At 29.1% G+C, this 18,777-nt stretch overlaps 1 protein-coding gene across 1 annotated transcript in view; it reads right to left on the minus strand.

Annotated features, from left to right (window-relative positions):
* Megf8 (multiple EGF like domains 8) overlaps positions 1–18,777 on the minus strand; it is a 117,029-nt gene that overhangs the window by 40,402 nt on the left and 57,850 nt on the right. The window contains 7 exon segments of the mRNA XM_076465084.1: positions 1,350–1,494; positions 1,688–1,860; positions 5,446–5,620; positions 6,598–6,762; positions 8,976–9,266; positions 10,521–10,908; positions 18,377–18,544. Of these exon segments, the coding sequence (XP_076321199.1) occupies positions 1,350–1,494; positions 1,688–1,860; positions 5,446–5,620; positions 6,598–6,762; positions 8,976–9,266; positions 10,521–10,908; positions 18,377–18,544 (1,505 nt within the window).

Here is an 18,777-nt window from a genome sequence, read left to right on the forward strand (position 1 = left end):
GGTTTTCAGTATTCATTACTATTAAAAGTAAATACAGTTATGAAGTGAACTTCTTAAATGTTTTCTCTGATTACCAACATAAAATATTTCAAAACCATGCTAGAATATCAATTAAAAAGAACTGTCTTTGAAGCAAAAGACAAGAAAAATGCTACATAACAGAAAAGTCCTTATGTCCCCAGGTGTTTATACCAAAACCAACATGGTTATTCACAGTGTGCCATGAAAATGGAAATGTGAAATTCTGCTACATACTTTTAAATAAATAAATAAAAAAATACATATTTTATAACTTGGGTTTGAGAAAACTGTGACACAAGTGTTTTTTTTGTTTTTTTCTCACATGAGATATTGTGCTTGTGGAAAGTTGCATGACAAGAACCAAGTAGATACTTTGGTGGGAATTATTGTTACCAGATTAATAAATATGTTCTGAGCTTTCATCAAAAATAACCTTCCTGCCTATCATTCCCTAAATACTTATTTATGTGTGTACACACATATATTTACAAACAGATAAGTGTACACGTGCTTCCACAAAAAAGTATAAACCACACTATATTATGAAAATAAAACTTCAAGAGGATGTTAAAAACAATGATTTTATTCAGTTTAACTATTCTTAACTGAACAGTGAATAGCAGAACTCTCCATTTGTCAAATTACTGAGTTGTTTTTATATTATTCAATATTGATAGGGCTCAAATAGTGCATCATACTGAATAATGTTTCTCATTGTTAAAACATCCAGAGTAAACAACTGACTAAACAAAATGGATGAATCATTAACTTTTATATGTAACATATATAATCTCAGCAGTAATGAAAAGGATTAAACACAAACCAATGGTCTTTTTATTCAGATATTTTCTGCAATATCACATATTATATGAGACCCTGTTGCACAGACAACAAGCAATTTGATGCACATATAGTTATACCCCAGCAGTAACTCTAGGGTAATAAATAGAAACTATTTTACTTAAAATATTTTATTTGTTTTCATTGGCATTAATTTATTATGACTTAAGCACTGGTAATTTATATTCTGTTTTCAACTCCAATAATATAAAACATTTAATATATATCCTGCAACCATTGTCTTCCATCTCAAATGTATAATACAAGAAAGCACATAAAACCACTTAATTTTTATTATTTTAAGAATCAAAAAAAGAATAAAAAATCATTAAATAAATCAAGCTTGAACCAAGAAATTTATTATTTTAAAGTACATTAAAATCATTGTAAACATAAAAAAAATTACAAATCATACAAAAAATACTGAAAACCCACTAGTTTTGTAAATGCATTCTGCAGTCACTGTTGAACAAATGTGAAAGACTTACTATTCAGTTGAAGTGTACCCCATGAATTACACTTGTAGTTGTAAGCAAATACATCATTAATCAACTCGCTGTTGTTTGTTCGTCCTCCAATGATTATCATGTAGGAAGCTGTAGTGGCTGCAGCATGAAAGTACCTTGGCATCGGCTAAAAAAATGTATAATAGCTTGTATTCTATTAGTCTATCATATGAAATAAAAAAAATTCTATCACATGAAACTTCTTTACAAAAGCTAGTAACACACTAGTCACCTGAAGATGCATGCACTGATTGGAACATCAGAAAAAAAACAACTACTGTCTATTAAAACTCATGGAGTTTAGAAATTTGTGAACTTACTCTGGCTGAGCTGGTTCTTCTATCAATAGGAAGTCTTGACCAAAGAAGCGTGGGTATGTGAAAGGCATAAAGTTGATCAGAAACTACCACTTGATTGAAGTCACACAGAAAACCTCCAAATACATAAACAGCTTCAGTCTGGGAATGGTAGACACTTGAATGTCCATAAATCCCTAGAAAAATAATACCCAAGCATTAATGTCTTCTCAGATGACCTTAAATTGTTATTAAAGGTTTGTTTTTTAATACCTAACAATACAGTGACAATAATCACAATTGACTAAAGTTTGTTTTATATCATGTTTTGCTTTAGATTACTTATTACGATTCTCTTTATAATTAGTCAATTATCAAACATCTTAAAATCAAAGTATGTGGAATGTTTCATAGAAGGGTGAGACAAGACTATCTCCATCTAATGTGACTTTAACTACTTAACTAAAAGACTTTTGTTTTTGGGTCTTATTTCCTTGTCAATTTAGTTACTGAACACCACTCATACATTTAATTTTAAAGTGCCTAAACAGCATTTTATGAATATTTTGGAAAAACAGGTCCAACCCACATAATGAGCTCTGATGTTAAAAGAAAAGCCTTTTGGCCAATGACTTATGAAAGACAAAAGTTAAATATTGAGTGCTATTTTTTATTACAATGAAAAAAAAATGGCATTTTCTTTTTACTTGATACTCTAATATGTATGTCAAGCTTGAACACATTAGCAAATGACTCAGATCAAAGTTCTAAGATCAGTATTATTTTAAAATTTTAATAATATGGCTAAACTACAGAATACTACTTCCTACTTTCATATTATTATATGTATATCACAAAGATTCATTAAAAATTTTATAAACCAAACTCAGATTACACTCACAAACACTGCTGTTGTATAAACTGATAAAATAGCTCAACAAGCTGATTTGTCATACTACTATGTTTTTTGTGAGTAACTGGAAATATTTTTATCAACAGAAATTTTCTGCAACGTAAACAAATAGCACATTATTTTTTACTTATGATAGTGTCTTGGAATACATCTGTAGTACAAGAGCGCCTACATATAACACAAAAAATTACATTAGCCCTTTTTATTAGTTTCAAAAATAGAAGAAAGGCATAGTGTTAAAATGTTTAGATCATAAGTAATTTTTAAAGCATTTTAATGAATCACTTATGAAAATTTTATGTATATTTAAAGTAATGAAATGATGTTTTAACACAACTAACAACCTCATCCTGGCACTACATCTTAGTTTTCTTTATAAATATCTTTTGTAGTTGCTCATTACTGAAGAATTTATTTTAAAGAACTAAAAACTTTCATTGTTATTAAACAAAAGATTTCTTATTTAAACTCTATTGGCCAAATGGTTTCACTTATTCAACTTCAGATTTGAAACATTAACACTAAGCTTACTGATATACAAATTTTCAAAATGCATTGAAAATCTCAGTAAGATATATTACTTTCATTAAATAATTAAAATATTTGTAAACTACCTTCATAACTAACCCAATTTAGGTCTCCAGCAAGTACAGAACATCATACCAATTATGTTAACAAATACATCCTTTCATTTTATTACATGCCTATAATATAAACTGTGTTTTAATTAGACTTTTTACAGTTGTGACCCTGGTGCTATAAAATGATCTGGTATTAAGCAAAAACATTTATAAAATCCCCATTGAATATAACTGAAATGTTATAAAGCACTTAAAAATGAAGCTTTAAAGCTATACTGGATCTGTTGGGTGAATTGCTAAATTATTTCCAGAACATGTTCTCAGAACTTATAAGTGAAAACAAAGAAGAATATGCAATAACACGTAAACCACATTACATCCACCATATTCTGTGGTAACAGAATTTTGCATAATACCAGTCATCAGGCGAGCAGTGATAAAGGTTCTATTCATGTCATCAATTTCATGGACAACTGCTGTTATGGTGTGAATGAGATCAAGTGAGTGAAATGTAATTATCATTTTTTTTTATTCACAAATAAAAATTACAGCAAGGATCAATAACACAAGTAATGTTTCACTCATCCTGCTCCCTTAAAAGAAAGATAATTTCATTTTCAGGTGTTTGCAAATATAACTTTAGGCATTTACAATTATCTTGAAAATAATTTTCCATCATTTCCTTTTAAACAAGTAAGGTAAATCTACAAATTCACTGTAGATATTCAACGTCCTGATAAAGGTGTGGTTTCACTTTATAAATACAACTAATTATGTTCTTGTACATATTCTTACACTTCTCTTCCTGTTTTTCAAATCAAAGATATGTGCTCATATGTTAGTTAAGGTGTACAACTACAGAACTTTACAAACCCCTCAGTCTTCTTGAAATTGAGGTTAGAAATTGTCACAGTCTGACATGTTTTAATGCTGCATATTTTCAAGTAAATTTACAATAATGTCATGATTATTTTCAGATGATTCTTGACGAGTGTTTATTTTTATATACATATAGGAATGAATGTCACACTTCCCCAATTAGATGGTAACTTTTAAAGTAGTCTGTGAGATTTACAATACGAAAATCACCTGAAATTCTAATGATTACAAATGGCAGCATGGCCAGGTTAGTACACTGCAGGACCAAAGTAGGAGGTGAAAAGAAAAGCTTCATCAGCAGATAAGAGTAATGTCAGTACAGCAGAACAGAAAATTTATTAAGCCATGAAAAAGCTTTGGATGTTCTAGGATAGGTGTAAAAAAGGTCAGGAAACGTGGCTTACTTCTGACAAAAAGTGAGCTATTAGAAAGTTTACAACTTGTATTGAGATTTTCTGTGATTGTGTTAATCTCTTAGTAAAAACTGAAGCAACTACCAACCACCCTGGAACCCTCTTGATTAGTGGAGGAGCAATGAATGTTAACATCTACACTGGAAATGTCTATTTCCAAGAGAGATACAGATGTTTTGGGGCCTATACTCACAAAGTTGCACAGTGATTAAAGAGGCCTCACATAAAGACAATGAAACAGATAAGTGATTCTGGCACACAATTAAAATTAATACAATTAATAAATGAATTGTTTTATTTTGTCTTTTCAAGTCTTCTGTGATATTACCATACTCAAGCTGCAATCTAATGATTTCCATTGCCTATTTAAAAAAATATTCTATAATATCAATTTTATTACTTGTTTTCATCAAAATTTCAGTCAGTCCAAAAATTTTTAATGACTGGTAGATCAGAAAATTTACAGTATTGTGAAACTTTGCAAACTAAAACAGTTATATGCTAATTATACAACAATGGCATCATTTCAGTGATGTCGTGAAACCCACTTGTTGAGAAATTGATATGCAAAACTCATTCTATATGTCATTTAAATATTTTACATAGAAGAGATATCGAAGATATCAATTATTTGTTCAAACTCAACCCACATTAGTACTATTCTGAAGAAAAAAAAAAACAACAACTGAGATTAGGTGAGATATTGACCTGCAATTTCACTTACTGAGGAATTGCTAACAGTAAATTAAAACACCCTAAGAAAGTCTCAAATGTCAAGTCTACATTTTCACTATGTGAATTACCAAAAATGGAATTTTGGCATGACTCTTAAGAAATACCTGTTGGAATCTCACTTGTCTGAATTTAATTCTCAAAACATTCTAACTTTAAAAAACATTCTTACAATTTCTATGTATATGAACAAATGCCATCTCAAAAATTACAAAGTTATACAGAAACATAAACAGAAAAAAAAAATTCTTATATTTCAATTACCTACTGGTAGAGCTCCACTACTATTTAGAATCTTCCATTCTCGACTAGAAAGACTGTATTCCAAAAGATATTCCAGAAACCCATATTCTGGAGAATAACCTCCTATCATCAGTAAACTCTTATCACTGATAGCAATCAAGGTTAAACCACTTAACGGTGGAACATCTGAAGATGTCTATCAAAAACAGAAAATGTTCTTCAAATAACAGATAACAAATCACAACTTTATAAAGTAAAGGGCAAACCTTTGTTAAAAACAAAAGTTTCATGGTCTGTAATAAAATCAAAAAATCAAAATATCGACATAAAAAACCAATAAACTATCAAGAAAGATATTTAAAAATTATGAAACTAATAAATGTGGATTACATATTAATAAATGTGTATATTATTCTCAATCTCAAAAGGGGTTTACAATGAAAGCTGAATTGATGGTATCATGGTTTCAACTGATTTAACTGAAATTCTTGATGAATTTGAAACAAATTTTCTTTTTATTGATCCTAAGACATTCTTGAATGTTAATAAACCACTGAAACTGTTAACAAAGAAATCTCATTCACAAATATTAACTAGTAAGATAATTTATGTTAATAGAATACTGCACTGTTTTATTAATATCTTAGCTTGTATTTATGAACTAGCATAATCCAGTACTCAGTCACTGATACAAATCCTAACTAACTTTAAACAATATCAAAATTTACAACTTATTTTTCTCAAACTATTTTTACTGTACAACCTATAAAAACAACAACAGGAAGTATTTTCTTCAAACTGAAAAAAACTGGTGAAATTAGTGAGCCACACCTACTGTTCTTTATTTTGACTGTGTAAGTTATATTTTCAACCATATAATTTTATCCATTTATAACTGTTTTACTCTGAGAATAGATGGCTTGATAGCTTGATCAGGAAGTAACATTACTGCATGATAAATGATAAGATGTCAACTTGGGAATACTAAACAGTACATCATTACGGATTAAAATCAAGCTATATTTGAAGTGGAATAGCCATCTTTAATCTAATACTTCATTAATACACAATCATTATACAAAAATTGTTTAACTAAGTAATCTTTTTTCCCTTTCAGATTTAATTTGTCTCTTCAACATATAAGCATTAAAAAATTTTTGTAAGTCTACTTACTCTCAACTGAGTCCAAACCCCCTTTTCAGTATCAAATTTCCAAAAATCTCCCAATACTCTGTCCTTACTTAGTCCTCCAAAAACATATATGTCATTTCCTGTCATTGCTGCTCCATGAAAGTGTCGACCTGGAGGTGGTCCAGCACTTTGAGGTTCTGGAACAACCTATAATTGTATTTCAGTACTAATGAAATTATATGTTGAAACTGATAAAACTAAAACTAGTAAAAAATGTCATAATATTTTTAAATAATGAGTTTGTAAACTCCCAACAATGTAAATTCAAGAACCTTTTAACAATTTCTTGGTTTTGATTTATTTTCTCTGAAGAAACTAAAACTACTGTTCTTCCCAAAAGTCTTCATATCTGTGAAATACTTTTCATTTTGTATAAGCAATTTTACCTTGTTTTCAGTCATCTAGCACAGATCTATTATGTTGTTACAACAGTGATATCATTTATGTTCTCTGAATCAGTTTTTGGAATTTGCCATGATATGACCATTTCCTATTGAATACATGTTTCTTCATTATGTAAGAATAGAAAATACAGCATTCATTTCATGAAAATAAGCTAACACAAAATGTTATAATTTTAGTAATAAATACATACAATGAAAAAACCATTTATTGCCTTTTTGCGTTATGATTTGGCTTTACATTCAAAACTTGCTGTATCAAACTGATGTTAGGCAACTAAGCTAGCAAACTAGTTTTATGGTATGGAAAAAGATTACAAAATAAACTTTCCAAAAAATACAGGTTACTTGAATGGGGTAATAAAGACATCTAACAAAAAATATTTAACTTCACAATCTCATGAAACTTCTTAAAGGTCCAATTACATAAAACTAAGAGATGTCTCACAACAGAAATTTTATAAAATGCTTTAACTTATGGATCTTTCAAATGATTATGTTGAAATTCAAAAAAATTCTAAGTAAAGCCTAAATTTAAGCAGTTTTACAAATGATCAAGAAACTTAAGAGCTTTTCGATCATGTTTTAGTTAACATATTTTTATGATCTAAACACTTTGTTAAAATTTTAATTGAAGCCATCATTCCATAACTGAATCATGTTTAATCTATTTTTACTCAATAATCACTGCCAAACACCTCAACATCCTTGACCATAAATAACCACAGTGGTCATCCTTTTGGTATCCTATGGTATAGCTTTAAGAGGAAAAACTGTTTACAGACATTTACTGAATTAAAAATAAACCAGTTTTAAATCAAATTAAATAAATCCAGACATTGACTTAAATAAAATTACAAAAACAATCTAGTATGATTACCTTATCTCATAATCATAACAAGTAATTTTAACTCATTTGTTTCTTTTCTTAGCTCTAATAGTTATTTTGCACATTTTTAACACTACTTGAATTTTATAAATTCCATGTTGTAAAAGTGAAAATTCTTCCTTTACACTTTCTTCAATTTCTACTTATCTATTTTTTTTAAACAGGTCATCAATTGTCCTCAATTACTTGTACAATTTGTCACTGCAATTATGTCTTCCCTTAGTACATACATACACTCTTTTCTTTCTACCATTATCTATTATTTGAGAACAGATATTTAATTTACTGCCATTATGAGCATTCTCTTGTATACACAACAGAACACATTTCTACACATACCAATCAAGACACTAGAATCTAAATAAAAGATGGACCTTGTAATCCAATGTGACTACAGTATTTTCACGTGTTGTTAGTTCCAAGATAAAAAATATATAAATGATCAATAGGAGAAAGCATAAACAAATTAATAATCATGACAACAGTTATCTTTGCAGTGTTAAAACTCATTTCTTTACAGTTTAGATTACTGTGGTTTCTATACTCTTTCATTGTTACTTTTTGTATGAACAACTCTCCAAAAGCCAAGTTTATTTTTAGATCCATAATAGAAAACAAGAACATTTTAATGTTTCATTACTTACATAAAACTTGAAACTGGTTTACTTTAGAAAGTTAAGGAAAATACCTTTATTCTTTATCATACAAAATTTCAAAATCATCTGTGCTTATTATCACTTTGAAAGACCAAAAAATATAGTATGTTTTATGTAAGTGTCCATGGCAGTGTAACTGTTAAAACATCAATTATTCAATAATTATACTATGTAAAGAAACAAACTTTTGATACTGCAACTTCAGTACTTTAATAATAAAATAAAAACTACTGCAAAAACATTGTTTTAGTACCAGGGTTAGTCATTTTTTGTTGGCCTATATATACTTAACACAACGGTTTTGTCAATTAACAATTTCATTGTTATTACATCACCTTTTCCACTGTTCTAAATTCTGCAGAATCACAAGTTTCAGAAGGATTTTAAAAATCTTTCTCAAAAACTCAAAAATACCTCTTTCCACCTGCTGGTAGCTGTGTTAAACTTATAAAGATCATTCAGTTCTCCTTTATCTGTAGAATATCCACCAAATACCCAGATAAGTCCCTTATTTGAAAGGCTAGGATTTCTGCTAGTCAATAAGGAATGGCCCATGCGAGGAAGAACAGATGCTAAATCTGGTACAGATGATGCACGAGCAGTTGCAGGGTTAAATAAGACACTCCAACTGGCATAAGGTGGCTCCAAGAGTATGGAACAATTTGTTCTTCCATAATTTCCCCAACACTGGCATCGTCCATAAGTCTGAAAAATTATTACTGTCTTTTATAACGAGCTATATGTAGTACTCTATTATGCAATAGAATTTCAGTGTAATTTGTATTAATTATTTTATATCTTAAGTAATAATATAAAAAACATCACTAAAACTGAAAAGTGTAACAGGGTTATTTTATACACACAGCTACAAGACAAACTTATCTGCACTAAGAGAGAATGGATATCACTTACTCAAAACTACTAATAACACAAAGGCTTCTCCATAAACAAATTACAAAAATATAACACAACAAATGTTAAAAAATACATCATTAAAAAAATGTTGGATGCTACTTTTTATATAGTGATAAATAAATAAATACATTTTAAAATATCTCTTAAACCACTCCATTCCCCTATTATTTCATTCAAAGATTCCCATCTAGTGAAGCAATGAAAGACTAACCATACATAGTGGTTAAAAACAAAGTTTTAACATATTTACTTGCTTTTCCATAAATATTTTTAACTGAAATGTTTTTCTTGTTACTTATTCAACTACTGATATTTGTTGTGAATTTTAATTTTTAGTGACTGTGAAGCCTATTTAATTACAGTGCAATTCACTGTCCCACTCCTTCTATCTGTAAAGATTTTCTCCTTGCATACTACACTTTTTTTACAGTAAACTGAAAGTCAGTTACCAAGAAATAAATAATTTTCAAATTTATTATTGCTTTCATATTTGCTATTTTTATTAGTTTTTATGCTATCCTAATGTAATGTCTGTTTAATTCAATTTTTGTTTACATTTACTGAGATGTCTCTTTAGGGTTTTATTTTAACTGTTCACCCAGTGTTTAATGTCTTTTAATTTGAAAAGTCAAAGTTGGCAGTGAAGAAGTGGGCAGAAGTTAACCATCACAAGTTCTGTAGATAAAATATAAAAGTTTGAAATTTAATAACTAACCTCTTTTTTTTTGCTCGGTACGTTTTATTACCAGTAACTTTATGCATATGTTATTAGTGATTTTAAAACATGGAATATTTTACAAGTGATTTCAAAGGACAATACAAATAAACTTTGATAAGTTTTTAATATGTTGTTGTACAAAATGTTTACTGAAGTATGTCTACATTTGTTGAAAAGAAGTCTGTTCATGTGCACATTTGGATAGTAAGGTGTGTATACATTTTCATGACAGATAAACACTAAGTGTTATTATAAGAGATATTGTAATATTTCAACATATGAAATACTGGACAAAAAAATTACTGTGAATGTAAATTGTTACATACCTCATCACAAGCTCCATAACCTCGTGTAGAAGAGCAGTTGTTGGGACAGATGGCTTCTTCACAATCAGGACCAACAAAGCCAGGTTTACATTGGCATCGACCATCTATACAAGTACGGTGAGGATCTCTGCAAAACTCAGGACACTCCACTCGATGATAAGTGGCGTTAAATCCTTGTGATGCATCAATGTGCTGGTAGAAAACAGTAAGGTATCCCGAAGTAGCCAGGACTTTGATTGATTGATGTTGTTTCTTACCACAGAAAGTTCCAAGTTCTCGTCTCAAACGATTTGGATGTAGAAACTTGGGTAGCCCATCATAAACGTAAATATGATTTTGATAACAAGAAATCTGTATATCTGATTCAATTGTCAAAAGGATACCAGCACTGGAATTGAAAAAAATATAAATAGAATACCAAAGATGATAACAATCAGAAATGAGAAGTTTAACTCTTCATTGTGAATCACATTAATTTTTAATAATTCATTAAAGATCATTAAATACCTACTGTTTTAGAAGTTACAGCTTAACAAATTAGTAACAAATACAATTAAAAGAAAGCATTAAACCTTCAATTTACCACAATCACCTCTGCTAGAAAATATTTAGTTCATCACTTATCATAATATAACTAGAATATACATTGTAGACATGTTACAGCAGTTTCCACTGGACACAACACATTTGAAATATTTCTAGACTTGTGCATAAATATCAGAAGTACTCACTTGGTCAAATTATGCACCTAAACATTTTGTCTTTTTCTCTGTCTCAGAGAGATTAACAAATATTTTATTTATACATTTTTTTAATATTATTTCCTAGTACTCATTTCCAAGTTTTCACTGGAGTAACAATTTCTTTCTAGTATTTAATGAAAGTGGCTGGCTATACCAGTTTCATATAAGTACATGTTAATGTTTGTTTGAAACGGTTCCCGTACAATTTATTTTTAAAAGATGTTCTGATTTCTTTGTAACAAAATAAATGTCTTGGATATGCTTTTTTTGTGACAAGATATCCTTCGATACACAAATCTATTGCATTAGTAGGTGAAAGAGTTATTCAAATGTATTATTCACACTCATTTTACATACGTGATAGGATTGACAACTTGTAGTATACAGTAGATGACAAGTGTTCACTTATTACTTGATATTAACACAATAGAAACAATACAGATTTCTAGTCAGCAAAGACAGGTGCATTATTCATAAACCAATGCTGACTTCATTAATTTGATAATTTTATACTTCACACACACACAAACACACAAAAAAGTGACAGAGTCTAAAAATACTTTTCAAAACAATTCCGTAGAAAGGCTCTACTCAAAGTCACACAACTTTATCTCTTAAAGCAAAAAGATCTTTTACTAAAGTAAGGCAGAACTAAGATCATGTTAGTACATCTTCCAACAGAAGAAAGAACTACCAGATTTTATTTAAATGTTTATCAAGTCTTTTTAAATATAATTAATGGTAAAGTCAAGAGGAAAATAAAGTTTCTGAAGTATTTCTTCAATACTATACAACATTTTAGTTGAAACAAAAATGGGTTACTGGGAAGATGACAAACTCTAAGGTATATTAATATATGATGAACTTAGGCACACAGCTTCTATAATTACTATACAATCCAGTGTACACCTTAGATTATTTTCAGCTTCAATTGTAAATATTATGTTGCCACATTGTTTACAGAAGTAGTAATTCTAATTTGGATTTTCAAATATAACCAAAATGTAATACATATATCTGGTTTCAATTCAAAAGGCCAATTATTTTACCATTGCTTCTTATGGAACAGAAACATAAGTTAATTAGGTTACAGCCTATACTAAAACTAATTTCAACACCAACAATTTGTTCAAAGATAATCAATCAGTCAAGATAATCAAAGGAAATCAATCTTTATTACTAAATTCTACAAATACATAAGCCTTCTGTGTTCAAGGGTAAAATCCACATTGATTTTAGACTGCTATTACTATAAGAACTATATACATATAAGAAGTATATTTTACACTCTTTTTAAACTTTTTAGTGGTTGTGTAAAAGTCATCTGAGAATCATGCCTACTTTGACATGTTACTATGAACTGCACATGTAAGCAACAAAGCTCACAGCTTTAAAGGGAGTTAAGTTAGTATATTTAATAGAAAAATGCTAGATTAGTGAATATATAAGTAACTTATGTTAGGTAGGAATTATTAGGCCTGCACTGAAATATCCATAAAAGCTAAGTTTTGACACAACAGAAATTATAGTTTTGAGAAAGCTAATTTATAAGCAGTTAATATGTTATACCACAAGAAAATAGATTTCATTTTCCAACTACCAACTTATTTTCCATTGCCAGTAGGATCCACATATTGCACAGTACTGAACAATTTTATGTTATGTTACTACATTCAAAGTAAAAAAATCACTAAAAATGATGGGTTTGGTATACATGAGGTACATCACCAGTAAAATGTGGAATTAACTGTAATATTGGCACTACTTCATCTAATAGGTTTTATTTGACTTGTATTCTTTAGAAATGTAACCAAAACTTACAAAGCTTCAAACAACTTGGTGAATAAGCAAATTAAAAAGTGTGTTTAAAAATCAACAGGTTTTACAGGGGTTCCCATCAGTAATTCCAAGGTTACCAGAACAGTCACAAGATTAATAAATGACGAATGAATTATATTTAAATCGCAAGTCATACTGACATAGTTGTTACTAGATATGAAACATGTAGTGGGGAAAAACATCACAACTACTCACATTTCAAGCTGTCATTATAGCACTCAACAATTTGCACTGTTGCAGATGCCTTAGTAAGGTATACGCAATTTCAGAAAAAAAAAAAAGTCTACAATATTTCACACCAGAACATTTAATAGTCAAAATCAAGTGATTAATTTTTACCAATAATCAATTTATATGATGATTGTTACAGTTGACAGGCAATGGTGACAAAAGCTTATTGAGAGGTTGTACATTTGTTATAGTTTCTTTAACTACATATTCAAGTGATCTCCAAATGTTAGAAGTACTTTGTGCATTAACAAGCTGTGCATACTCCCCCTCCCAGTATGTTTGTATGATTTGTACATATTAACTTCTCTTCATGCTTAAATTATGTTCTATTAGTTATAATATTTACGATAATCTTTTAAAAGGTCATGAAAATAATTTTGCATTGTTAGCCTAGTTTACATTTCTATGATCAGCCTAAATCACTTAAATAGCTGAATCTTGTGAAATATTAATGGGATTATATTCAAAGATGTCATTAACAATGACGAAACCCATCTGCTAATTCATTTTAATTAGCGTGTACATTAAGTTTCTGGTTGAGTCATTTGTAACATTATAAACTTCTAGTCATTTTGATATATAGAATTGAATTCAATAATTTATACAGAAAGTTTGGCATGTATTTTAAAACAATTTTGAACAAACAAGTCTCATGAAAACCACATACAATATGAAGTTGTTATGAACAAAATGTATAAGAGCTAGCTCTTGATTTTATTTGGTATTTTGTAGAAAGTGTCATATTACCAAAAACTGATCACATATGGGGAAATTATACAAGAGCCTTTTCTGACAAAATACACATACACTCTCAACATACAATTGTATTCAGATCAGGGATTTAGAATTTGTAGTTAATGTAATTAGAAACCAAAGGAATATAAATGAACTTAGCACATCAGGATCACCCAGAAAGAAACTTCCAACAAGTCCATATTCTGATTGTGCAACATCTTGTAATATGTGAGAATCCATAAATATAATAATCACTGACAAAAGCTTTGGAAAACCTTTTTTATCCAGGGGAAAAAAAAAAAAAAGACCAACTATAGAAGACAAATATAAATGGTGCCAGCCAGTGGAAGAATGACAGAACACGTGAAACTGAATTAAGTATTTGTTACCTTTATACCTGAATTTATTCTAGTATGAGTATTATAATATTTGCTTTTTAGGTATCCCATCTTCCCTAATTTATTTACAATCTCTCCAGGAAGTACAAAATCACTCATTATATTGTTGTCATCATTCTGGCAAAGCATTATGTTTAGTCTTCAATCTCATTTGGTTAGAAAGCTATAAAATAGAATATCAGATTCTTCCTCCTACACCTTCTCTTTCACAAGTTGTCAATAGTTCGAACATTTAATACAATATTATTTACAATCAACAGAGAGTCAAAGTTTTAATCTAACAAATGATATGTTACTTAACACTGTTTTTTATCCAGAGATCTGTCTATTTCACTTCCAGTTCAAATTTTGTTTCCATGGGAAACACATCTACAAGCTCAGCTAAATTTTTAATAGCTCTTGTCATGCAACAAGAAAGTAAAAAAGTTATGATACTTATAGGATATTATATTATTATTCTGTGTTCTTTGGTGCATTATTTAATTAAATAAAAAATTATTTAGTTTAGCACAACCATTAGTATAAAAGCAGGGTTAAGTTTCACCAACAGTCAAGAGCAAAAAAACCACAAAAACAACAAAGTAACTACAATATTTCCTGTTTTTAATGTGTATTCTTTGTTATTATAAAAGTAACTAAAATGAAAAAAATAAAAACATTTTAGAGCAGATTAGGTAAAATAAATATTAATGATAAATTTTCATGAGGTATAACTGTGAACAACACACAAGTAACCCATAAATTATGTAATTTGATAGAGTAACACAAGATACTTCTTTGAAGAGGGATTTACGTCACATTAATTCATCGTTAATTTTATCTGATGAGCATAGTTTTATGGCTGTGTTTATTTGGTTTCTTAGATGAATTAGACAAAATAAAACAATACTTCATCAACATCAAAAAGTTTCCTCCACAAACTGTAGAAAACATTACATGCACACACCTAGACAGAAAGCAAAATCAACCAACAAAAGTAAATATATCTCACAAATAAAAAAAATCACGAAACCATATACTGCTGTATACCGTATATTTCTGACATCAGCAGACAAATAACCAACATTTGGCAAAAACTAGTAACAAAATATGACATTCCAGTTAATACCATATTTATTCAAAAACAAGACACAAAACTGATGTCTATACTATGTAAAAACTACACTGACAAACACCACACCAACATTATTTATAAAATACAATGTGATAACTGCCATGACTTCTATATTGGAGAAACAAGTAGAAAAATGGAAACCAGATTCAAAGAACATAAAAAGTCACCTTCACACGTTTTCGCACACTGCAAGTCAAATAAACACAACATAACCATAGAAAACACTCAAATACTAAATAAAGAAACAAACATAAACAAATGCAAAATTAAAAAGCCTTACTTATACAACAATTTAAAACCAAAATAAACCAATACAAAGGAACACCTTTATACCTACATTAAAAATATAATAAAATAAATAATATAAAATTATATATTCAAACATCTAACACTGCCCTCTACATTCCGACACTCAGTTACACAACCCCTTCCAAACATGTGGTCAGCTTCCAGTCAGTTACCTCTTTCTTTCTTTGTGAACCTGACGATGACCGAAGAAGGTCAAAACGTTGTTCGCTCTTCTACGTAAAATATTTTCTCAACCCAAACAAGCCGATTTTACATATGAATGTAATTTCTTGTTACAATTCTAAACCCTTCAAGAACAAGGGTAATTTAGTTCTGTTTCAAATTTTTTGTTTTTTGGTGGTTAAAACGTCTTTCAAATTGACCAATCTTATATAAAGTTAGAGTATGAAAAAAAAAAACAGATAAAATATAAAGTTTGAAATTTGCTTACAGAGTTTTAGAGATTATGCAAATAAAATTTGATATTTTTCTCATGAAGAAAACTACATTTGATATCAACACAAGAATCACTTTGCACTTGGAAGAATCAACACTTTGACTCCATATCTATTCACAGAGAAATTTTTGATGAAAACACTTCATTAAACACCCTCATTTTTTGTCTACAAATGGTGCTTAATGGTTACTGAAAGTATGGAGTTGTTTTCTGAAATACATGAATATTAGATATTATAGTTTGGAAGCTCTAAGAGGCAATTTAGGATGAATTTTAGGTCTAGTCAATTGACACCACAGTGAGAGAGTTAACATATACTCACTAATTTTGCAATGAAAGCATTTATTGATCTTCATCTGAATACAATTAAAACACCGTTTTAACCCTCTTACCACAGGTATCCTTTACTGCATGACACAAAATTTTAGAGCCTTATATTCAAAATTTTATTAAACTACTTTTGTTCATGTTATATCAATTAGTATAGCATTAAATCTTAGCCAATCATCCATATTTTAATAATATACAAGTTCCTAATTCTATAAAGCAATATTTAAAAAATCCTGAATTTCTGTTAGTGTAACACATTTTCTCTAGGCACCTTCTATATCTACCACTTCTTGAAAAAGTATAAAATTAAATGTAAATTACTCACTATAAATTCAGCATTGCTCAGACTAACCATAATTTTTATAGCCTTCAATTATGTTCAGTTACAACACTACCAAATTGAAAACAAACCAATCCTGCCACATCCTCTCTTATGTTTAATTGTATATTACCTATAACCAACAGTAAGTGAAGCCTTTCATGTGTCAAATGGCATTGTAAATGTTGTGTTCTAAATAGATAAACATCAGTTTCACTCAGAGTTAAAACTTTGTTGCTGTGAGAAAGTTAATGACTTGCTTGGATGAATTTGTAAAGACTCTTGTCACATACTTAGAAAGCCAGAAAAGTTTTAAGAGTTAGGGAAAATTGATTACTTTTTGCATGTTATTAGTCTATATTCTTTAGTGCATTATTTAATTAAATAAAAAAATTTAGTGCATTACTACCATCAGTATAATAAAGGAGGGTTAGATGCACACGACACCTGACAGAAAGAAGAAAGAAATTTGGATAAGTACATTATTTCTTGTTTTTAATGTTTATTCTTTATTATTATAAAAGTAACTAAAGTGTAGAAATGGAGATCTTGTTTAGTTCAGTTAAGATTAAGTTAGGTAGAACAAATATTAACCATAATATTACAAAAAATAGTTTATAAGGCACACATGTAAGCAGCTCACGGGTAATGTAATTTGAGCTGCACATTCCCCGAGTGACTTACAACATATATTAATGCGAAAAGTAGTCGGACACAGTTCAGAGTGCAATGAAACAATAAAATATAATTACAAATAAACATATCCTGTTATAAACTTAAAGCTACTTCGGATCAAAGAATGTAGTTACAATTTTAAGTTATTCTAGAAAGAAAAAGGGGCAATGTATATTTATTTAAATTTTCTTGGTGGTCAAAGGTCAGACAAATTGACTAATCCATGTTGAGTTAGGGTAAACAAAATAAAATATAAAGTTAACTTAAAAAAAAAAATATTTGAAATGTATTTAGGAGGTTTTTAGAATTGCATAAAAGAAATTAGATATATTTGAGATGAAGAAAAGTATATTTAATCTTAACATGAAAACTATTTGGCACTGAAACTAATAGACATATCTTTATTTTAGTTTATTAAAAATACTTCCCCAAAAAGTATGATTTTTAGTAGGTGAAAGACTTAAAATGTTAACTGAAAGACTTAAATTTTGTGAAGTTAAATGCACTACAATGAAAAATAGAAGCATTAAATGTATAAAGACTTCAAACAAGTATAAAGAGGTCACATCAATGCTATGCACCTTCTTATATTACAGGGTATAATAAAATAAATAAGAGATATAATTAAATTTTACATATGTAGTTCCAAACCTCTCATAAATTTCAAATACTTACAAATATTTTACAAATGTAATATACTAGAGCAAGTTTTAAGAAAAGTGATTACCCCTGTCTATTCTCCTGAAAGGATGATTCATTAAGTGATGAGTAAACTGTGAATATCCACAGGCAATGTCCAAGTTCATTAGTTGACAGAGGAACTCCTAAACCCCCACGTTTTACATCTGTGCTTACACTTCGAGGATTACATCTTCGATAACACTGACCACCACTTCTATATATATATATATATATATATATATATATATATAAAACAAAAAAACAATTTTCATCAATATGAAACAAAAGTATTAACATAGCTTCAATACACTTAAAGCCTCAACGATCTTTAAATGTTACTATTTAAATAAAAATATACATCATAATTTTACAACTGCAATACTCATGAGCCACTGGTTCATTAGTTTATTTAATATATGAAACATAATAATACTATAAGTAAAACTC

This window comes from Tachypleus tridentatus, chromosome 10 (assembly GCF_004210375.1).
Source record: "Tachypleus tridentatus isolate NWPU-2018 chromosome 10, ASM421037v1, whole genome shotgun sequence".
In the NCBI taxonomy this organism is placed as follows: Eukaryota; Metazoa; Arthropoda; class Merostomata; order Xiphosura; family Limulidae; genus Tachypleus; species Tachypleus tridentatus.